At 39.5% G+C, this 24228-nt stretch overlaps 3 protein-coding genes across 3 annotated transcripts; 2 read left to right on the forward strand and 1 right to left on the reverse strand.

Annotated features, from left to right (window-relative positions):
- Nucleotides 1–3591: 3591 nt before the first annotated feature.
- Nucleotides 3592–4350, reverse strand: Alr (Evr1_Alr domain-containing protein Alr). Its single transcript, XM_065234406.1, has 2 exons — nt 3892–4350; nt 3592–3816 (listed from the first exon to the last, which is right to left on the reverse strand). Exons 1-2 carry the CDS (start codon nt 4257–4259, stop codon nt 3654–3656), a joined length of 531 nt encoding a protein of 176 aa, XP_065090478.1. The 5' UTR covers nt 4260–4350; the 3' UTR covers nt 3592–3653.
- Nucleotides 4351–4469: 119 nt separating this feature from the next.
- LOC135711732 (cytochrome c oxidase subunit 6B1-like) lies at nt 4470–23774 on the forward strand. Its single transcript, XM_065234700.1, has 2 exons — nt 4470–4608; nt 23159–23774. The coding sequence occupies exon 2, from the start codon at nt 23183–23185 to the stop codon at nt 23429–23431; it is 249 nt and encodes an 82-aa protein (XP_065090772.1). The 5' UTR covers nt 4470–4608; nt 23159–23182; the 3' UTR covers nt 23432–23774.
- On the forward strand, nt 21105–23152 carry LOC135711716 (zinc finger CCCH domain-containing protein 13). The gene has a single exon (XM_065234683.1). It carries the CDS (start codon nt 21500–21502, stop codon nt 22676–22678), a length of 1179 nt encoding a protein of 392 aa, XP_065090755.1. The 5' UTR covers nt 21105–21499; the 3' UTR covers nt 22679–23152.
- Nucleotides 23775–24228: the final 454 nt, after the last annotated feature.

Below are 24228 nucleotides of genomic sequence, written 5' to 3' on the forward strand. Positions count from 1 at the left end.
GCATTTTTCAGAAAATGGTAAATATGTGTGATTTTCACTAATATGAAAGTGGAAATTAAGTGAATTTACTTAGGAAAGGTTGTATCATGCTGGTGGTAATAGAGAATTGGTTGTATAGGACGCCAATATTCAATAAATGTTCATTTTGGCCTTTTTTAAGCAAACATATTGATACTCACAATTTTCGACGGAAAACGCACCGGAACTTGATTTACTCAACACGCACCATGCTATAAAATGGTGCTAGATGGTCTTCAAAGTGATAACAAGATGACAAATACTCTTTATTTTGATTAATTGAGCAATTTACTTCTGTTTACCATCATATTTACGATGCAGCATTGATGGAGCCGTGAAATGAAATGAATATATCTTGAAAAGTTCACCTAGAAAAGTCAAAGATGCGCATCAGTCTGATCGTAAAAACGTTTTCTTCTTCAATTCGAATGTTATATTGGAAGGATTTCACGCAGGCTTGATGAAAATTATGATTTAATGCTAATTTTCACGAATTTTATATACAGTCTGTCAACATTATCATCATCATGCAGTGGCGACATCTGCGTTGAGCTTTTGCGGCAATGTTCCAATTTACTTTGATGCTTTTTGGAAAATTTCAAAAGCAGTTTTTTTCCGACGCGATATTTCAGATTGCAAAAAGCTCGCACTATTCGATTCCTTTTGATTTTTTACACAAAATGACGCGAGCTTTTTGCAATCTAAAATAATGCGTCGAAAAAAACTGCTCTTGAAATTTTAAAAAATGCAACAAAGTAAATTGAACCTTAAGTGGGGAAGTCGCCGTTAGTGGCGCTTAAGCCGAATAGGAATCTTTACACAAGTTTTTAGAGAAATTTTGTTCGAGCCTCCATGTCTGTTCTCTGTGTTTTAATTGAAACTATAATAATCAATTAAAACACTAATTAACTCTTGTACTGTAACGTTACCAGGGCATTTGTTTTACATACAAATAAACATTGCCCACAGGGCATGCCAAAATTTCCTTCATTTGAGGCTATGTCAGTCGTGCAAGAGTTAATGATGGTAAGCTCTACCTTGTAATCGCAATGTGCTATTTTATATGATTGCGCCGAGAATTGCGCATTGGGCACATTTATGAGATTATGAATGCGGAAACACTAATAAAAGTGCGGTTTTACGTCAAATTGTTGTTGTGTCTTCAACGCACTTATTCCATAGAGGTAATACCATAGAGGTAACTCTAACACCACATTATTATTTTTGGCTCACTCAGTACCAGAACAACGGTCCCAAGCAGTCCCAAGCTATTTCACTCACCCCTGCATGTTCTGCATGAATCCACACACCCCTGATGTTATCTGTCAAACTTTCATAGCGAATCAAAACAAACATAGTGTAGTAATAGAATTTCAACTAGAATAGGGTACGTTAATCGTTTGCTTGGGACCAATAGGCTACTAAAGTGGTGAGCCAATTTAAAATCGTTAGTTTCGTATTGATTGTTGGTACAATCATAGAGGTAAATCTAAGACCAGAAGGTCCCGAAGAAACGAGCTCAACTTTTTGGCTCAGCTCTGGTACTCTCTTCGGTCCCAAGCTAATCGATTCACCCCTCGAAACATAGGAAAAACCAATAACCCCTCATTTTGTCTGTCAAACTTTCATAGTGAATCAAAACAAACATTGCGTAGTACTAGAATTTCGACAAGAATAGGGTACGTTAATCGTTTGCTTGGGACCAATAGGCTACTAAAATGGTGAGCCAATTTAAAATCGTTAGTTTCGTATTGAGCACCGCCACGGGTGACGTCACCGCCACGGGTGCCCTGGTGACGTTACAGTGCAAGAGTTAATTAGTGTTTTAATTGATTATTATCGTTTCAATTGAAACACAGAGAACAGACATGGATGCTCGAACAAAATTTCTCTAAAAACTGGTGTAAAGATTCCTATTCGGCTTAAGTGCCACTAACGGCGACTTCCGCACTTAAAAACCCTCTTTGACAACATGATGGCGCTGGCGTTGCATAAATTACACTAGACACTAAGTGCTAGTAGCGCCAAGTGGAAATTTTCAACAGAAAATTTATCGATACTAGCGCCAAATTGGTCGAAAGTGGAAAATTTATGGAGAAAAACAGGAGATGCTAACACCACGTAACGGCGACGTTCCCACTTATTTTACACAAGTTTCTGACCGAACTTGAACGTCTGTTCTCTGTGGTCTAAGTGCACTTTTATTAGCGTCTCCACTCTTCTAAAGAGTTCAATTTTATTTGCAATTGAATATGTCACAAAACTATGCATAGGAGGCATCACTGCACTGCAACACAGAGAACAGACGTTCAAGCTCGGTCAGAAACTTGTGTAAAATAAGTGGGAACGTCGCCGTTACGTGGTGTTAGCATCTCCTGATTGTCTCTATAAATTTTCCACTTTCGACCAATTTGACGCTAGTATTGATACATTTTCTGTTGAAAATTGCCACTTGGCGCTACTAGAACTTAGTGTCTAGTGTAATTTGTGCAACGCCAGCGCCATCATGTTGTCAAAGAGGGTTTTTAAGTGGGGAAGTCGCCGTTAGTGGCGCTTAAGTCGAATAGGAATCTTTACACAAGTTTTTAGTGAAATTTTGTTCGAGCCTCCATGTCTGTTCTCTGTGGTTTCACTCGAGGGGGGCGACACATCTAAATCTCAATTCTAGATGCTCAAAAATTCTTATACTAGCGAATCAATCTTCGAAAAATCATCTTTCATTTTTCCCATCTACTTGCATCGTGCTTCATCTTTTTACAGGAAATCTTCAAAATCGACATAAATCTTCCTTCTATCTACTCAGCGTGCGTGCAGCTAGCCACAGTAAAACACAATCTTTTCTGCATCGTAGATAGTCGTCCCCCTCGGTTTCACTGCAAGACGCCAATTCTCTTCAACGATTTTCTCTTTGCATTGCTACAGCTAAGCGTGAAACAATTTTCTAGAATTTTTGTTCAATGCAGAGTTGTAACAGGTTGTATTGGCTATCAAAAACAACAGCAAACGCACAGAGAAACGTTAAATCTAGCGAGTTATTAACAAAAGAGAAAATCGACTAAGAGAATCGATCATCGCGTATACGCCCTTATGCATGCTCACTGTCGAATATACATTGCAAGCCATAAAGGGATCCATTCAAATATTACGTAACGCAGAGAGGGGTTGCTCAGTTTTTGCTACAAATTGTTATAATATTCTTACGCGTAACAATGATAAACACTTAATAAAATAGTTATTTGAATAATTAAGCTCATTAACTAAAGATCAGTTGACATGTTGAAAATACTGTTTAAAGCAGGCGCAGTGTTTTATTTTTAATTGCGAAAATGGCATTTTTTGCGTTACGTAATAGTTGAACGGGGTCAAAGAATAGAATCCCTTAAGTGTGAATTTGGTTTAAAAGTTAGATTAAAAATATGCTATTGCACACAGCACCAAGGAGACGTTGAAGATTTTCTTTATCTAAAAAATATGTCATAAATGTCAATAATTCTTTTCATACTGATAAATTATCAGTGAAAATAACCATCAAAGGATTTGTATTTTTAATACCATCAGGATTGACTGCATCGCATTAGTGAACATATTTTTTTCCATCGTTAAAATTTTCTCTCACATTAAATTTATATGTTATCTCAATCACAAGACCCATCGGCCGGTCCATCCCTCCAGCGTTCGTTCACCTTCGAGCAGTCGAATTCGGGCTTCCCCAGTTTGACGTTCACTTTATTGTGCATCCGGCAGAGCCACTGCGACAGCGTGTACTGGGACTTGATTTCCGGTGGCGATTCCTTCAATCTGCAATGGAATATGAAGTTTGAAATCACTTTTAAAGTTACAAGCGGTGGGGTTGGGGTTCAGGGGATACTCTACTCTTGCTGGAAATCCTTCGCACAGTACTCGCATGGGTACACCTTGGAGAATGCATTGAAGAATAGGCGAACATTGCTCTGTTCTTCTGTGGTGGGATTATCCGGGAAGTAGGCAGCTATGGTGTGCAGTAGACCCCAGGTGTGCCGCCCCAGCCGTTCCTTATCCAGGGGGCAGTGCTTTGGGGGATCACTCGGTTTCGGTTCGGCAGCAGGAGGTTTGTGGGTGGTTGTCAGTTCCGACGAGGGTGGTTTCGCACTTGTGGATAGAGCTTGGCGTTGTTGTTTTGACCAGGATTTGAAGTCCGTACACGTCCGGCATGGTGCCGATTCTTTCGTGAGTCCCGGTTGGTGTCCCTCAGCTGCAGGCATGCTGATAAATTTGGAAAATTTTGACTAATTTCGCGGACAGTAAAAGCCGGGCGTGCGGAATGTTTGGGTCACAACAAAGAAACACCGATTGGGACCGGGATGGGTGATGTAATTTGCAACAGCTGTGATGAAATGTTTCACTGTTTACCTGGCGAGGGGTGATGCGGGGCGTTAAGACATTGTTCTGCTATACCGACGGGGGTGACAGCGCTGTCAGCTCTGGGTTCTTTTTTCCTCGCAAGTTAGAAAAATCGTAGCAAGCAGCCATCTTAGCTCGTCCAGGTCACAGTCGTAAGAGCAGTGTGTGTCAAGTGCGTGCGAAAAATTTTCAATTCGTATCCCGAATCAGGTAATTTTGCAATTTTCCACCCCGGAGCGGATGCCAGACATCCCTCGCAATGTTCTCCGCTGTAAGAAAATGCATTTTTTACGTCGAACGATAGGTTTTTCATGGGTAACGGGGAAATGGGAGCGTTTCACGCGAGATGGAAAAAAGAGGGTAGAAAAGGGATGATGGGATTCTACTCGGGCTGGGCCGTGTGCGAACGAAGAAAATTGGTTGGGGCTGCTGAAGCCGAAAATTATGTAATGTCTGGAAGTTGTTCTCATAGAGATGTGAGTTTTGCCTTTCGGTTGCCAACTGTCCGGCTCCACCGGAAGCGGCAACCTTTTCGGAAGGAAAAACTTGCACGGAACATCAAGAGACTTTTCCATCGAATCACACTCCATTTCTTTGTTGTTATATAAGCGTTTCGCCTTTCGGTCGTCTGTCACTTGCTAACGCAACGAAAAGAGTATCCTTTCCCGCAAATGTTTATTTGATACCAAAGAAAAGGGAGTGTTCCAGCACGAGAGTTGTTCCAGGACTGGAGCCGTTCAGAAAATGGACTGTCTCTCTCCACTCTACCGAGGATTACCAAGAACCCCTTCAAAATGGCTTTTTGCCGAAAAACAAAAATCGGGCTTTAAAACAAACACATTTCCAGAAAAAAAAGCTTAATCTGGGAATGCATATAACCACAAGCCAAAACCAAACGAAAGTAATTATATTCCGCGTAAGTTTCGCATAATTCGAAGAAAAATTCACGTTGGAGTGCACATTTTTTCAGGATCGAAAATACCGAGATCTAAACAGAGACAGAGACTCACACAGAAAACTCAGATTCAGTCAAGCGCTCGCAAGAAGCCAGCGGAGTGGAGTGCAGCCGGCGAGGAACCTGATTGCTACTACTGCTGCTGTTGCTGTTGCTGTTGCCTGTATTATCACGGAAGTTGCGAGAAGGTTCGGATCCGGATTGAGCGCAGAAGAACGCAGGAGAACCGTCCCACTCAGAGTAATGTACCATTTTATGCTTATTTTCATATATATACTCTCATCACTGCTACTACACACTGTTCTAGCGAAAGTTTCCTATTTGTTGTTGTTTTACAGTTACACTTTTCTACTCTTTGGTTTACTATTCGTGTGTGTCGGTTTCACAGTTTGATCCTACGGTGCTGGGAATGATTTTTGGAAAATATTTATCTTTTTGCCTAGGACGTTACATGCCATGCCAGTCGATGGCTCTCTGGATTCATAGCAGTGTTCTGTGCGAAAAGAAAGTTTGGGCAGTTTAGGGGGGGTTTTTCAGGAAGTGAATGAGTTTCGGTATTAGCTAGGAGAAACATTTGATCGGTTTGGTTAGTTTGTGGAGGTTTTCATTTCCTTTTGTCTTTTCTTATGCCAATCTACGGCTTGATACGATCGAAGATTTGATCGGTGAACGAACAATAACTGCATTATAGTAATACGATCGTCTCATCATATCTAATCAAAATGGGGAAATACTATCTAATAGCAACAAAATAGTTTATTGGACACCAAAGTAGCTTTCGAGAAAATGAAAAATGCAGACGAGGGTCACGAGACACTATTCTTCAATATTCTAGGAACAGTTTGGAGTAACCAGGCGATTATATAGCTCAGAAGCGCTGTGAATGTTTCAAGAGCCAGTTCTAAGTACTAAAGGCTTTCAAAAGTGCACACACATGAAGACTTCCAGGGGAAATGTGAATTTTCAGATGAAATATAAATAATTTTAATATGAAGTTCACTGCCCATAAAAGCTTATCAGTTCCATCTGGAAAAAAAACAGCAAGCTGAGAAAAACGCTGTTGAAAATTCGTAGGTGTTCGTAGGCTCTGGATGCGACAACCTAATTTTTCACGATATTTCCTGAACAAAGCATGTAACTTTTAGTGCTCAGTGTAAAATTCCGTTAGTTTACAAGTTATTATAAGAATTAGAAATCACCAGCAAAAACCGGGAAAAGCCCGTGAATTTTGATTTTCAGGATACAGTCACTTTGAAGAACTATTAAGATTTTAGAATAAATTCTAGGGATAACAAGAAGGTATTTCAGCGAAAAATTCCAAGGAAGTTTTGGGAAGAACTCTTAAAAAGTTTTGATTAGAATTCCAAGTTAATAATTGTGTGAGTTCAGAGTACATGTTTTGGGTAGTTCATGTTGATTGTGAAGAGGATTCCAGGACCATTTCTAATGAATATTCTAAATAAGTTTTGAGAAGAAGTTTTACAGAGTTCTAATGAAATTTCCAAGGCAATTTCGAGAGTAATGAATCCTGAGTAGTGTTTCCATTTCCCGGCCTTTTTTGACCACCCGGGAATCAAGAAACAGCAGATGGCTCTTCCCGGGAATCTAGAAATAATTATATCGACTAACAAATATGTGCAACATTTGAAAAGGGCCTATCCTCGTTGATCGATTTTCTTCATCGATTGTCTCTTTCGCGAATAACCCGCGAATTTGGTGGTTTGCGTTGGTGGACTTCGGTTCGTGACAAAAAGGTTTTACAAGGTTTGTTTACATAACGGATGGCCTTTTCAATTGTTGGGCTTGAATTTCTGTTGAACGATACATAAAGAGTTCTGGCTTCCCAAAAGGTTTTCTTCCCTCTTCCTTTCTTAAACGTTTTTTTTGTGACATTGTCCGGAAGTTTCATCTGTTTTCCCGGTATTTTCGTCCGACTTCCTCCGGATGTACTTTTTACAGTAATTTCTTCAGATGTTCTTCTGGTTCCTCCTGGAAAGTACTTCCGACCTCATACCAAAGCTTATCTTGCTAGTTTATTTGAGCTTCTTCCGATATTTTCAATCGATTTCCCCTGGAAGATTCTTCCGACATCGCCCAGAATTCTGTTTTGTATCGCCTGGGAGTATCGGTCTACGGATTTCTTTCGGAAGATTCTTCCGGCTTATTCAAGGGATATTCAAGAATTTTTTTTTCTTCGGCTAACTGCGACTTAACTCTTTGGTTTACGTTGGATGTTTTTCTCCTGAAGCTTTTTCTGGTCTATTCCAGGAGAACCCTGTTTGCTTCTTCCTCAGTAAGCTTTTACAACTTCAAGAAGCGTATTTTTTCGAAATCTCGTAGATTTAGTTTTCGAATTCATCTAGAAGTTCTTCAAACTTCCTCGAAAATGTTTTAAACTAGAACTGAAAACTTCCCTGGAAGTTGTAATTGACTAATTCCGGAAATTTCCTTCCACTTCCCTCAGAAGATTTTTGATACTTCACCTGGAACTGTCTTCAAAATACTTTGACTGTGACTTTTAACGCACGCACACTAGCCTGTGCTGCGCCGTGTAAAGTTGTTTATTATTTTCCCCTCACTTACCTAAAACATGTAGGGGAAATGGATGTAATATCGGCCTAAATGCCCCTAATTAGGCCATAGCCCATATATAAATTCAGCAATCGACTAAGATTCGAGCGACCAAAAATATCTATTAACTCTTCGACTACCACACTGAAAATGAAGTCGACACTTTTTTTCAAAATAATGTATCTCGGGTTCTACTCATCCTTTTTTAAATGTTTTTTTACCGTTTTAAAGGTTATTTTTTCAACTTTTTTGTGAACTAGCTGATAAGGCTACACGGTCATGTAAAACACCGCAAATTTCGGGTTAATTTCTGTCGAATTGGTAGACAAGCCGTTTCTGAAAGTTAAAATGAATTGATTTGGGGTTTCGTATTTTTGCCTGAAAGCTTATAAAATTATCTAATAGAATGTACCACTTACAAATTTTTAACTGTACTACTGACCGAGTTCTGGACTTTGAAAGATAACCGATGCAAACCTCAAAATGACATTTGTTTTCGTGAGATAATCATGGTTTTTTTTCTTTGGATTTGTTTTACGTCGATCTTGTTTTCCGTGCTGAGCACCAATGCTACCGACGCCGCCAGGGAGGCAGCTCTCACACCTGGACCTTCCTTATCGACCCATCAACTCATGAACCGGGGACCAACGACATTACTTCCCGTGATCAGAAATGTTATGCCTCAGAACATCCCGGCAGCGCCGACTGGGATTGAACCCAGGCCTGCTGGGGTGAGAGGCAATCACGCTTACCACTGCACCACCGGCGCCGCTAGATAATCATGGTGAGCGACAAATTATCTCCCTACTGCTTGATAAAATATAGCTTTTGCATCACATTTGAAGTCAGTTTTCCACCAATTGACCACATTCATAATGTTTGAGGATGTTCTGGAAGAAAGTACGTGCCCTTACAGTGGGTTTAATAAGCAGATTGTTTTTATTTCAGTCAACCTACTTAGGTTGATTTTATTTCAATTAACTCTGAGTCACTATTACACATGACACTATCCTTCGTAAATTGAAGAAACTTTGTTGCTCATCGTCCAGCGAGCGCAGAATAGTGAGAGAAAATGGAGCCGCAAAGCAAGGCGAAAACCAATCTGTGTACATAATCAAGGCACCGTCGATTTTTTAAAAATAAATATGCAATCTGCAATATTATAACACATGAGATTGAACAAAAATATGTGTCTTACGTTATGGTTAACTTGCTGGAGATGATTGTCCCTTTAATAGTTCCATAGGCCATCTTCTGCTCGATCAGTTACCCAAAAAAAAGTAAACATGGAGCTTCCTATTCGATATTTTTATTGGCTTCTTGGTAAAAATACTGTGGAATTAAGCCATCATTTCTAAATTATTTAAAAATCATCGAACATTATTATGGTTTAAATTATCGAATTTATTGCGTGAGTGCGCGTGTGAGTGAATTCCAAAAAATGCCGACTTAATTTCTGGTTAGTGGCTCGGAGGTATATACAATATTTTGGTGCCCGTTCTCAAAGTCCTCTCATCCACAACATTTTTACTCTAATTTGGGAGGGTGCTGCATGAAAATTATATTTGCTTAGAATATTTTTAAAGGAGACAGAAAAATGTATTGTTAGTCAAACTTTTTCCTGCAAAAGTGCCCATGCAAGCCGTCCATATTGTAACTTTGTAAGTAATTAAATTGACTTCCCAGAAAATAAAATCTTAAAATACAATTCAAAAATGGGGTTCATTTGGAAAAATAAAGTTTTTTATGTTTTTCGGTGAAGAAAACATTTTTTTTTTTAATTCAGACAATTTTTCATGAGTTACGCTTTTACCAAACTGTTGTAGAAGCTGGTTTGGAAGTCAAATGTTTAATTTTATTTTTTTATGCCCCAATAGTTTAAACTATTAAAAGATAAATAACTCCTAACCCCTAGCCTACCCCAATTTTTATTTCATTCATTCAGACCAATTGATTTGTGGCTTTTGTTTAGTTTGTTTAAATTTTTATTTATCATTCAGTCCTGATAAAAACAAATAATAATGCACCAAATACATTTCCGTTCAAGCCACATAGCAATTTTTACAAAAATATTGCACTTCTGTTTTCCTGTGGATTGAACAAATACATAAGCTACAATTCACACATGTTACTGTACTTCGTTTTCCGCACTCGCAAACAGTCTTCCTAGATTTTTTGGCGTGTGTTCTACGATCTGATGAGCAGTCTTTTATACAGCTGATTATTTTCTTTTCCCATCGATGTTTTTGGCAATAATACTGTTTGCACGTTTCACATGAGAGGGTTGTAGATTTGCGACGATTGCTACATATTGCACAAGAAATACGATTTTCAGGAGGGTTTGCAGAACTCTGAGCGTCATTTTCAGCATTTTGTGAGTATCCTGGCAGATTTCGTCGTACTTCATCGATGTGCTGCAATAACATGTGCATGTCATCTTGACATTCAAGTGGTATTCCACCAGCAACAGATTTTTCGAATCTCTGAGTAACGAAATCTTCTACCATAAAATAAGATGCATATTTTATAAATAGCGTTCGTCTGCCAGAATTATTTTTGTTCCAGTCAGGATATTTGGTAATGAAAATAATGTACGAATTATACAGAGCAATATCAAGAATATCCCAAAATAATCGCACAGGCCAACGATACGTGATTCTGGCACATGACGTGTCTCTTGTGACCTGATCTAAAGTATCAACTCCTGCTTTTGAAGCATTGTAATGCAATACAATATTTGGTTTATGTTTTTCAGAGAAAGATATGCCTCGAATATGAGGATTACTGGACAGCACAAGAACAGCTTTGTGCTTTTTGGGTACGTATGAGGTTAATGTTAACCGTTTTTTGTGCCCAATTAAAGATGAATGCTCTTTGCGAGATTTTGAAGGCAAAAATGCTAACGGGATTTCTCTTTTATTTTTACGCAGAGTTCCTGTCAAGTAAGTTTTCCTCTCAAGTAGTTTTTCTGCCAAATCTACTGAGGAAAAAAAGTTGTCAACTACTACTTCTCTTCCCTGATCCAGAAAAGGTTGTACCAAGTCCATAACAACTCGACGACCTTGGTTCTCTTCTCGTATTTTAGGTTTTTTTAGAACTTTGACGGTTTTCTTTGATCGGATACACTTTTTCTTCAATTTGGTTGTGCTTCCTACTTCACTCGGCAACTGTTTACTGCTTCCTTGAGTTGTCTTTGACAATAAATGTGACCCTATAACAAGACCAGAAAGTTTCAATATATGTTACAAAAGTAGGAACACCTATTACCTGGGAAGTAAACTTGTAGATTGCAGGCGTAGGCATTTTCTGAATCTGCTGCAACCCATACTTTCAATCCATGCCGACCAGGTTTGTTTTTCATGTAAACTCCAAATTTACATCCTCCTTTGAATGGAACTAGCCTTTCATCGATTGTGATGATTTGGGATGGATTGTAGCTTTTTATACAATTGCTGACAAACTCATCATAAACCAACCGAATCGCCGCTAGCTGATCATTATTTTTGAGCAATAAACTACGATCAGTGCGACAATCAAATCGCAGATGTCTCATAATGGCTTGAAACCTACTTCTGGACATAACTGTCGGAAAAAATGCTTGGCGGAGAAAATATTCAGTAGTCCAAAGCGTTTTTATTGGTGTTTTTCGTTGTTTCTGTACACCAGCTATCATCAATAATCCAAAAAATGCCCAGACCTCTTTTTCCGTTAATTCCTTCCAGTCTTTCTCTTTGGGATCGTCGCGTCCATGTTCATTCGTATAGCGAATAATTTTTTGAATTATTCCATCAGAAATAAATAATTTAAAACAATCCATGATAGATGTAACATGCTGACTATAAGCACTCAATCCTTTATTGGGAGGTCGAACACGAAATATTTCAGAGGATGCTGGTGTTTTCGTCCATATGAATCCTGTCCAACAACATTTGATAAACTTTTTCTCAATTCATTCGATTTGCGATGACGTAGCCTTAAAACTTACCTGTTTTTGATTCGTACCACGCTTGTGAATGGCTCAGTGCTATATCCTCCAACTCTTCTTCCGCGCTAACAATGTCATTTTCTTTTGGATCCTCTTGTTCTTCCTCCCATACACGATCCACGTCAGATAAATCGATATCGGAATTGATGCCGATTTCAAAATCTTCCTCAGCTGCAGTGTCTGAATCCATTGTGAAAAAATGAATGAAGCACTTGCTAGGTCGGCAACGTCTTGTTTGAACAAGTTCGAAATGCGTACTAATTTCTTGTGCAGCGTGCTTACACATATAATAAACCATAGCTACTGTATACTGTATCCCCCCGAAGGACGCGGTAGGAACAAAATTGCACCCACCGCTTTCATTCAGTTGTTTTGTAACCAACCGATCTGATTTTTTTTGTATGTGATCAGTGCCCACCCTAGACTAATCACATACAAAAAATCAGATCGGTTGGTTACAAAACAACTGAATGAAAGCGGTGGGTGCAACTTTGTTCCTACCGCGTTCTTCGGGGGAAGGCAGTACCCCGAAGAACGCGTTAGGAACAAAGTTGCACCCACTGCTATGCATGCATAGGGGACAACAGCCCAAAATGCACCCCGGGGCAAAACGCCCGATTTGATTTTTCATAGCTATTCCACTCTTAATTCTGGGATTTTTTGTGCCGAAATGCTAGTTTAAGTACTAAACTAGCCTTGTGGCTTGTCAAATTAATGAATTAAAACGGGAATACCATGAAAAATCGCATCGGGCGTTTTGCCCCGGGGTGCATTTTGGACTGTTGTCCCCTACATATTGCGTCTTACGAATAACGTAGAGCGAGGAAAGGGGGTTTTCAAGGACACCTTTCTATTAAGGTGATTTGTTGTGAGATCCTTTTTTTTTGTAACCACTTCGAAACTTTAAGTGCACAAATATCAGCTTCCACGACACGTACTACAATGAAACTGTTACTTCTCGTTTCTTGCACTGCAGCATACACGAAGTAGTAATTTCAGGTGAAATGAGGCATTAATTTCCGAGATTTGTGAACGTGAAAATTTTTAGTGGAATTGCTTGTAAAGCCTACGTGGCGGCCATTTGTGGACTCTACAAGGAATCGCCTTAAATAATTTGCTGTTTTCTTCTTTGTTCTGAAATTGCATGTAAAAACTCCTCGTTGATAAACCTTTTTGGTTGCGCTGTATGGGTAGGAATGCATATATGTAGAGACATTTTTTTTAATAAGTAAGGAAGAGCACTGCTTAAGCGAACCCCACACGGTAATAAATATTGTCAATACTTCTAAGTATTGACAATATTATTGATGATGTGAATACATAAATATTGTCAATATCGATATATTCACGTCAATATAATATGTATTGACAATATGATTATTGTCAATAAAAACTGTCGTGTGGGGTGCACTTTAGGCATAGGACCCATTTGCGTCGTTCACCGCTACCTCTCGACTGTTCCTCAACCAGTTGAGCTAATTTCTTGAACGTGATGTTCAACATAATCTAGTTATACTTAAACGGAAAATCAGCTCAACGAGTTGAGGGACATCCGAGACACGGCGGGGGCGACGAAAATGGGTCCTGTGCGGAAGTAGTGCTCTTCCCTATGTAATCTGCGACATGTTAATGCATTACCAGATTGATCAAAATTATATCTTATAGTCTACATTATTTATATTTCATCGGGTTTGTGCGAAACATGCATCGCACGACATGTCCAACTTTAAAAGATAAATATTCCTTTGAAAGTCCCATGGATCATACTCCTACGGCTAGTACTTGGTCAGTAGTTCAAATAGAAAAATGACTATAGTGCAATCTATTAGATAATTTTGTAGGCTACCAGGAAAAATTGCGATGGGATAAATCAATCACTTCTAACTTGTTGAAACGGCTTGTCTACCGATTCGACAGAAATTAATCCGGAATTTACGATGTGGCCACGGAACTATATGACATAATCGATTATAACATAATAAAGGCAAACTAATACCCTTTCAAAAAAAACCAAAACATCGAAAATCGGTTAAAAAATGACGGAAATATTGCAAAAACAGTGAGCGACCTCCAAAAAATGTCGACTTCATTTTAGGTTTGGGGCTCCGAGGTATATAAAATGGTTCAGTGCCCGAAGAGTTAATACCGTCCCAATGACGCGTTCATCTAGATAAAATTGATAAATATCAGATTTTTAGCGATGGGCCCAATCTTAGATCCATAAGCCAACATTAGAGCCATTTCCCCTATGAAATTATATCTGTCAAAATGAGTTTGACAGTGATTTGTTACGTATTTCCTAGAAATACTCAGAGGGAGAGATGGGCGGAGAGAATGTTTTGAGCCAAATGCCCGCATAAATAACAACCATACGGTTACCACATTGAAAATGGTTTATCTTCCTGTGAAAACCATAATGAGAATGGTTCAGTCAACTTTAATCGAACCATACCTAGGTAAAGTTTTGACCATATTGATTAAGGTTTTCGAAGACCTAACCATACGAATAATGGGTGGTTAAGAACGTTCACCATACGAAATCTCAATTTTTCCTATACATTTTTTGCAAAGAAACTATAGCCTAACCACATCAGAAAAGGTTCAAGTTGGCAATGTGAAACCTATTTCCATTAACGTTCGAATAAGGTAGTACGTTTTAGAACCAACCATTGTTGTTAACTTCAATATATACTATGAACGGGTAGAAATGACCATACTTATTGACTTACTGTCGTAGTTTATGTGGAATTCAGCAGATATAGTTTGTTCTTTAATTTTAATGTGATTTACAAGATTGCTTTTTGTCAATACCTCTCCCTTCACTTGGGAATTGTTTTTATTGTTCTTCATATAAACATAGCACTAAAAAAATACACCCTGCAAAACGAACCTTTATTCTATTTGAACCTGCTTCGATTTCCTGTTTGGGTTGATGTGAGCCAGAAGAATCAAAATTTCCAACCCATGTAGACCGTTGTTTATTATCCATGATGGCTGGGATTGTCAAAGGCCCTAGATATTTTTGTAGGAAATACATGCTTTTTTTAGAAATACTTTATATTTAAGCTGGTATTACTTACGTTATTCATTTTTCTCAACGATAAAACAGGTTTTCCATTTGGAGTAAAGTTTTAAAAATAAAATAATAAGCAAAAACACCGTGAACTCATGGCCGCCGTTCCAAAGAAAAGCATTTTCCTCTGTTTGTGCCAGTTGTAAAAACATAAAGCAACCATAAGCGAAACACGTAAGCATTGTACAAGTTGTATACAACTTTTATTCGTAATGTTTTGAAACAGTTCAATATAGTTTCGTATATTTGATCAACCGTAACAAAATGTAGCTGGAACATACCAGAAACTGTAGCAGTAGAAAGTAATGTTTCTTTTCTTTTTATTACATTCCATAAACCATAACAAAACTATTTTGTATAAAGTTAACATAGCTAGTAAGGTTCCAGTGAAGTTTGAACCGTTCTAGAAATGGTTCTTTTCTATGCGGGTGAACTGTCAAAATCTGAGCCAATCGAACATTCCAATTAGAATTTTTCCGAGGATTTCTTATTCTTACTAGAATAAATTTGAGAGTATTGCAATCGAACAGAAATTCAATCACCTTTATGTTTTGTGTGCTTCTCAAATTCAACTAGTTGTTGGAACCAAAAACAATATTCTAACTCTATTGATCAATTGATCTTCGTTGGTTAATGAATGGCACCAAGAAATGTGCAAAATATTGCGATGCAATCAATTATTATTTTGCACGTAAATCGAATCAATAATAAAAATCATTTGAAATGCTAGCTTCTAGCAAGCGTTGCAAGATTATTTAGGAACAAATTCCTGCTGCCGAATTGTATTTTATTTTCTCCGCCTATCTCTCCCTCTGAGTATTTCTAGTTTTGACTATAAGAGAGGAGCGAATTTAAAACAAACTGCCTTGGCAACCTATGCCTGGGTGGGTTCTAGCAACACTGCCAATGCAATCAAGATAGACGCTGGTCGATTGGCTCTGGCTTTGAAAATTCATTTGTCTCAAAACCAGCCAGTCCGCACCTCTCTTATACTAGACCCTCTCCGTTGTGCAAAATTTATCTGAATTAAAAATAATGTGCGAAATTTCGAGAGTGAAAAGTTTGATATTCGCATAGGTATTTGTAAAAAAAAAGTAGCTGAGTGGAAAATTCCATAGCGATTGTGTAGAGGCTTCCAAGATCGGTGAAAAATACCAAGGGCGATTTTGAGGCTACAATTCCAAAGAAATTATGCAAAGAGTTTTAAGGAAATTCCGAGGATAATTTCAAAGAGATCTCGAATCAAATTAATTTTAAAGGGAATTCTACGTGAATTTTCAAAGGATTTTAGAGTATATCTAGTTCAATATAATTCTGAGCAAAAGTTTAAGACTATTCTGAGGTGAACTGCATGGGAATTTCAAGGAGAATTCAAGTGAATTAAAAAAAATTAAGCAAGCAAGAAAAAGTTTACCATTGTTTTGAGAAGAGTTTCATAGATTTTTCTGCAGAGATTTGTTGGACTGTTAAATTCTGTCTAAAAGTAAATTGGTACGCACAAAAAGACTGTTAATTCGTGATTCAATAAGTTTAAAAAGTCCATTAATGGTTGCTTTACAGTACTTTTATTAAAACTTCCAAAATACAGCATTAGATGGATACATTTCTCCAGTTCGAAAGAAATCTCGAACCTTCCTCTTGGTGGAGCCCATCAGTGCCCGCACAGTGAAAACGGACACGGATTCAGCGCATTTCTTACATTTTGCCCGCATTTGCTATATGTCCTTGACTGTCCCGCCGCATCGTCGAAATCGCTGCTTTAAAATTGCCCAGTATTTTTCGATTGGTCGAGATTCATTAGCTTGGGGAAGCACCTTGGAGTAGTGGCGGCTGGCCAAATCGGGCCACAAGATGACTTTGCCCCTACGCTTGCGGATGATCGGCAATACACGCTTTTTCAGGCATTCTTCGATGTAAACTTGGGATGTCATCGTCGAGGATGTGAAGAATGGTTCCGTCTTTAGGCCACAACTGCAAATCACTTGCCAAATCACGGCCTTCTTCGCGAACTTGTCGGCAAACACGAACTTGAATCTTCCCGGCACATCCCCAAGTCCAGTCGCGATGTAAAACTTGGGACCCGTACGGAAGGCCGAAACACAAAAGGCCGAAAATCGGAAAGGCCGAAAACCAAAAAGGCCGAAAACCAAAAAGGCCGAAAATTTATCAAAAACTGAATTGGTTGAAAACCGCATCCAAACAATCTGTTAGCCTTTCTGCTCGCAAAACCGACTCGGCTCGTTAAATGCTGGGTACTGCGGAGTCGATCGATTTTATTTTTCAAACCAATGGAAAATTGCTTGAAAATTTACTCAAGTTTAAAACTGTTTTGCTCTTTCTCAGTGTATTCCCGCCAACAACTCTGAGCCAGGAGTACTTGAGCCCTCATGACTCTATCTAAGTTTGTTTACATACATGTTTCGCCAAAGTATGTTTTACTGCAATTGAAAACTATGCTGGTTTTTATACTTTCATCACTGAGTCCTTTGGTTTTGGTCTTAGAGCTTAAAATTAAGAATGTGTTATGAAAAAGTATTTATCATTTTTATGATATTACAATGCTTCACGATAGATAAGAACAGAAATTGCATGTGTTACTTCTGAATGTTTGGCTCCCATTTGACAGTTCACACTGGCTCCTAAGTGACAAGAACATTGAGTGAGTCCGCAGTACCCAGGTTAAATGGTTTGCATTCACAAAAAATGAATAGATGTGTTCTCACTTGCTGACTGTGGGTAAGAGAAGGGTAAAGACATGAGAAATGCGATAGAGGTAAACGGTTTATTTACGCATACACAACATTCTGATTGGGTAGCGAGTTGCGCAAGCAGTTGAATGTTTGTAACTAGAACGTTCAGCAAAACGCTGCTAATGACGATTTTCGATTTGAGAATACCTCCTATATTGAATTTCATCTTAAACGAAGCCATCTCAAACATCCGGAAAATACATGCTAGCTATCACTTTCTCTCTCATTCAGCATCTGAAGCCTTTCTGCTTTTACAACTGAGTCGCCTCGTTGAATTGTCCGCATTCACAAAAAAAACGAAGCCATCTTGTCATTAAATCGTCGTTAAACATTCAAGCAAACATAAAACTAAAGCTACCCAAATTTTTTTAAATTTTCATTACGGAAATCGAATGGCTATTAAGTATCTTCTATTATATTTTATTTTGAAGATGCAGGATAATTATTATTGTAACTTTAGTTTAGTAATGTTATTTAATTTATTAAAAACAAATTAACAAAAGCCCGAATCGGGAAAGCGACAAAGTGGAGCGCGCGCTCGCACCGGTCCACTTTGTCGCTTTCCCGAGCTTTTTCTGCCTTTCGTGATTCGGCCTGTCGTAGTACTCTCGTAATACTTTTGACCGGGAAGCTGCTTAAAAGCGAGTTTGACGTATGTTTCGTCATCGATCAAAGTGCAGCCTTTGTGTTTCGTCAAAACACGGTCGTACAAGAGCCTTGCACGCTTTTTGGCATTGGAATTCAGCTTCATGTGCCGGTTCGGATGTTTACTGGCAAGGATGTTCCGCACCGTATGAAAGTTGGCGTTGTAGCTTCTGGACACATCTCGGATCGAAAGACCGGGGTTGGCTTTAACGCACCTGACGATCCCTGGTTCCAGTTTTTTCGTAGGTCTGCTGATTCCCTTCCAGACTCAGGGTTTCCTTGTAAGTTTTGAGCAATCGACAAACTGTTGTTTTCGGTATCTTCAGTAGCCAGCTTTTAACCGAACCACTCCGGATTTTCCTGGTGTTTGTGTAAAATATGTTTTCTTCTTTCCAAGTTCCATTTGACGTTATTTCTGAACGCGATCGACTACTTTGATCAAACTTGCACCAGTTGTTCTCTATAGAAGTGTAAACAAACCACTGTCAAAGATTTTCGATTCCCAACTCTAGAGGCGTGCTAGCGGCCCTCGAGGGGCGTACCAATTTACTTTTAGTTAGTCTTTAATTGTCTACCACTCATTGTAGCACAGAGGCGTCTCGTGACTACCTGTTTTTCTACCAGAGAGAATCTCAAATTTATTTTAGTAGAATTCAGAAAATAACTCTATGAACGGAATTGATTTTTAAGAGAATGCTTGAGAATCATAAAATGACTTTAGAGGAAGGATTGAGTGATTTTTCATAGATACAGTTTGAAGACTTCGCATATTTTCAAAATTCCGGGGGAAATACGGAGGAATTGCTAATCGGAACTTGCTGGTCTCCATGATAGGTGTTCTATATTTTTTTACAACTTGCATAGCCTCGAAAACTTTCCAGGACTTAAATAGATTTATAAATATGGGATTTGTTTTTTTTTTTAATTTGAACCCGGAAAACCAGGAATTTATAAATGAAAACTCACTGACCACCTTGCGTTTGGCATTATGTCATTTGGAATAACTGCCGTTTGACATAATGGCATAATTGGCATACTTGTGGAAAACGGCTACTTATATCGATAAATAGTTCCATTGCCTCCTGGCTGTACATCAACAGAATATGTGTTCTTGTCTCGTGTTTATGCCAAATGTCATTTATATCAAACGGAATTTTGCTAAACGGGGTAGAGCCGTTGTTGGTTTGGTAAGGCGAGCTTCGGTTCGCGAGAAAAGAGCATTACTAATTTTGTTTACAAATGCTGGGCTGCCCTTTTTTGTTGGTCGAGATTTACTCTCTGACGCCGCTGAAAGACGTTAAGACAGCCGTAATTGTCAATCAATTATTGTGTTCTCAACTTGAAGGGATTTTGGCAGAGACGCGCGGAGAGAATTAAAGTAAATCTGGTTGCACGGCCAACTAAGTTATTTTTCTGCAGGGTTTGGAAACTTCAATGTTGTGTTTACTTCGAGTGACTTTTAATTTGAGCGACTGTCGTCTGCTTCAGCGTCACGGTAAAATGATTACTTTTTTAACCGTACCTATATCGTATTTCAATCGAAGTATTTGCAGACTCAATTTGTGACAATTCTAGTGAAACCAAATATACATTGGTGGGTATATTCTACAGAGCGTTGCACAAAATTATTCAATCTGCTATTGTTGCTCATACATGTAGAAAGAAATCTCTTCATTTGAAGTCTTTCACAAATTTTACTATCTTGAAAAATTACCCTGGAAACGCGTTGATCTTTGTTACAGAGCCTGTGTCGGATGTATTTCGTTGTGCTGGAGCGAATTTTTCATGAAAAAAAACGAGAATACAGCTGGTGAATAACAATAATATTCCAGCCCTGTCCAATTTCACTTATAACTCAATTATAATATTTTAAATATCAACAATAAACCAGCATCTGGCTGAAAATCTGGCTGCAGTCTTTGCGCGTCTCCGTCTCTTATTTAACATCGTCTCTGGATTTTGGATATACAGTTAGGGGCTGTTCATGAACTACGTAGACACTTTAGGGGGTGGGGGGTTGGTGAGTGTCTACGGTCCATAGAAATTTCTAAACATTTGTAAGAACGATGGCCTACACGGGGAAGGGGAGGTCTAAAAGCTGTCTACGTAGTTTATGAACAGCCAACTCTTACTTACCTTACCATATAGGTCTAAGGCCTGGGTGTCCTTTGCTGTACACAGAAGTAGTAGTAGAAGAAGTAGAAGTAGCTTTCCATATCTCTAGGGATTTCTAGGGAACCGCTGAGATAGAAGGATATCGATATAGAGAACTCAATTAGCCTCTTAGACCGTTTGGAGGGACCGAGATATCCATCGACATAGTCTATAGTAAGAGGCCACCTAATGAGATATGGAGAATTCACTGTAATTCAAATGTTTTTTTTCTAATCGCCAACACTAGAGCACAAGCATTTAATTTTATAGATCAATATTACAGTAATGACCCGATTTTGTCAGCATCAGACTTGTACCTATCAATAATTACACATAACCGTAATTCCAAATCTTTCTCATTCATCTTCAACATAGATGTTTATTGTGTATTTTGGTGCAATAAGACCACTAAATAAGGGCATGGGTTTCGTAGAATTAGAATATTACAAAATATTTTCTAAAAGCGGGCTGTCTAAATCGAGTTATTACTGTGTACTATAGATTTTCCCATGAGCTATGGGATTTCACACAGACATGGGAAAACCATGCGTCCACCGGCAGTACACGATTGAATCTTAACTTGAAGATTCTGAACACCCGTTGGTAAACCAAAGGGTTTACGACTTGAACTAATAGGAATGCCTTCCAAGAGGGCTGGTTGTCAAATTGCAACAAATTTAAAGATGTTGCCAGTGGACCTAAAATTACGATTGGCAAAATCAGAATAACCTACATATCCGAGCAAATTTATCACCTGGATCAGTAAACTGTGAAACCTATACACACACACACCCATTCCTATTTTGAGTTCCTCCTACTTTGCTCTTCCTTCCTGTCTCGTTCTTGTATCCGTGTTTTTGGGAAACATCAACCGCAAAGGCAATTGGTCACACTGTTGCTTATGTGTAGTACTGTGTATTTTCAGGATCCTGACCTTCACCGGCCAATCCCGTCCATCAGGCGATCACATGCAGGACGAAGAGCCCCGTTCCTCGTCGAATCGCGATAAGCATCGCGACGAGCAGCGGCACCGCGATCGAGATCGAGAGCGAGATCGAGATCGCGATCGGGATCGGGATCGCCCGCACCGGAACCGAGACCGGAGTCGTGAACGTCGACGCGATGACAATCATCGGGATGATCGCCACCGGACCACCGATCGCTACCGGGGGGAAGATCGGCACCGAGAGCGTTCCCATAGGGAGCGATCAGATAGAGAACGTGACCATCGCAGCAGTAGTAAACGGGATCGCAGTAGAAAAAGTCGATCGCGATCGCGCGAGCGCCAGCGCGATGGGTCACGTTCTCGGGAAGGAAGTACTTACTCCAAGGACCGGGAACGAGGTCGGAGAGATCTGTCGATTGAGATTGAACAGGAGCTGCAAAATTTGAGGAAACTATCCGATATGAAAGCGGCAGCAGCAGCAGCCAGTGCAAAATCGCGCAACGAAACAAACAATAGCGAGACTGGATCTGAGTTGAAATCAATGGATGCGGATAATTCGAATAGCAATAGTTGTTCATCGGTTGTTGATAAGCCGGAACCTAAGGCCAGCTTTAGCAAAACATTCAGCGCAAATACCAACGGCAGTAGCTCCAAGATGGAGTACGTTCCGGAGATTCAAACCGAAGAGGAACGTATCGAGTTCCAGAAGAAGATGCAGGAAAAATTGCAAGCTCATCTGGCAGCCGAGGGTAAATTGTATCCCAAGCCAAAACCTTCGCCTGCGATCAACACTGCAACGGGATTTGCAAACGATGGTTCCTTCCTGGAGATGTTTAAGAGAATGCAACAGCAAGTCATTCCGGTGGAAGAAGAGTGCTGCGCCGCACAGAGTCAGTACTATCCCCCTGGGGGCAGTGCAGCGGCAGTTCCACCAGCAGCAGTAGCAATAGCAACAGTAGCTAGTTCGACTCAAGTGAAAGTGATCCAGCAGCCCCAACCGCAACCAGTACCGGTACCGATTGTGGGTCGAAGAAGGGGAGGGAAGATTCTCAAAACGGGAATAGTGAAGAAGCCAAAACCGATCGAAGAATCGTACGTCGAGACACCGAACGACGCATGGAATCTCTATCTGCAGGAGGTCAAAAAGTACAAAAATGCATCCTGCGATGCCGACTCCAAAACGCGGCCATTGGTTAAATAGAGAGTATTGGGGGGTTCAGACCGTGGTAGTGCTGGCGTGATATTTTTTTTCTCTTCGGTAGATGAATGAGCGGAATGATTGTGAATGATGTATGACTTTATCGTATTATTCCTGTAACCATTATTTTGTAAGAACAATCGATATGAATTTTCCAACCAATTTTGACTAACTAAAGGGAAAATGGATTGCATTTCGGATGTGACCCGGAAAACAGATCATCACTGACCGTTTATTTACCTAATGCATAGTTTGTTGCCTTTCGCTTGTAAGAATTTTAGGTGTGTAAGTCTTTCCCCGTCTGGTCAAAATGCATTTTCTTGAATGACTCAATCACGTGTCTGTTTTGTTTCGTGGAACATGCACAAATTGCAGTTGATCAATCACCAAGTCAAAGTAATTTGTGCATGACTGCATCCGGTTAGGATTGATATTTAAAGCCCAATTGTTTCATCTATTTCTATTAAAACTCGCATCTTGAAGCCCCTTTGAACTGAATCGCTAAAAATGGCCCCAGCAGCAACCGGTACGCTCCCACTGAAGGCGGCTCCCTTCGATCCGCGCTTCCCGAACGTTAACCAAACCAAGTACTGCTACCAAAGCTATCTGGACTTTCACCGCTGCGAGAAGGTGAAGGGCAAGGGTGACAAGGTGTGCCAGTACTTTAAGCACGTGTACGGCGATCTGTGCCCGAATGCTTGGATTGAAAAGTGGGACACCCAGCGCGGGGAGGGACTCTTCGCTGGCAGAATCTAAGACCGCGACGACGACGATGCCGACGGCGACGATGCGCACTGCTTAGAGACGTCACCGCTTTCCATTCCGCGGCGTCACGTTGCAGTCATGTTGTTGTTCTTATTCAGTTATAAATCCCCTAATTGGCTTGAATCAAAATTTACGAAAACTTATGATTGTGAACTCGATTGGGCATTCGGTTGAAAACAAAATTCGCTAGGTCTAGTAGGATTAGTTCTGTGTTGTCGAGAAACAAACACGATGTTTGAGATTTGTAGTTTCACCCCGTAAAGAGGTTACACTATGAAGCAAACACACTTTCGAGCAAAGAAATAAACGGATGACTGGTTCAGAAAATAGTTGATATGAGCGTGTTTTTCTTTCGTGTTTCTGTCAATCAATCTAATAACCACTATGCGATGGGGAGTAATATTTTAGTGTTAAAACTTACCGAAGTGAATGTCTCTCTGTTTGTTTTTTTTTTTAATAGAAAGTTTGTAAATTAAGTTCACCCCTATGTCCTACTTTGATCGAAACAAGGGATTTTTATATACCTTCGTATTTGGTTGCCGAGGAGAGAGAAAAGTTTTGTAAAATCAATCGAAACAATGGAGCACATTCATTTCGGTAGTTTGGTAAATTTTGGCGAATGAAAAGAACTTTTTTAATTCTAACAAATCAGCTATTTAGTCGTACGTTGACAACTATCGAAAATAAGTTAGACAGTTGTCAATAGTTCGTTTCTAGTAAGTTAGATTTTTGTTAGTCCAACCAATTCTGTTTTTAATCGATTTTTTTCGTGTGATCTCAAATTGCAA

This window comes from Ochlerotatus camptorhynchus, unplaced genomic scaffold, assembly GCF_037179485.1.
Source record: "Ochlerotatus camptorhynchus isolate MF236.1 unplaced genomic scaffold, CSIRO-AGI_Acam_v1.1 ptg000434l, whole genome shotgun sequence".
Classification (NCBI taxonomy): Eukaryota; Metazoa; Arthropoda; class Insecta; order Diptera; family Culicidae; genus Ochlerotatus; species Ochlerotatus camptorhynchus.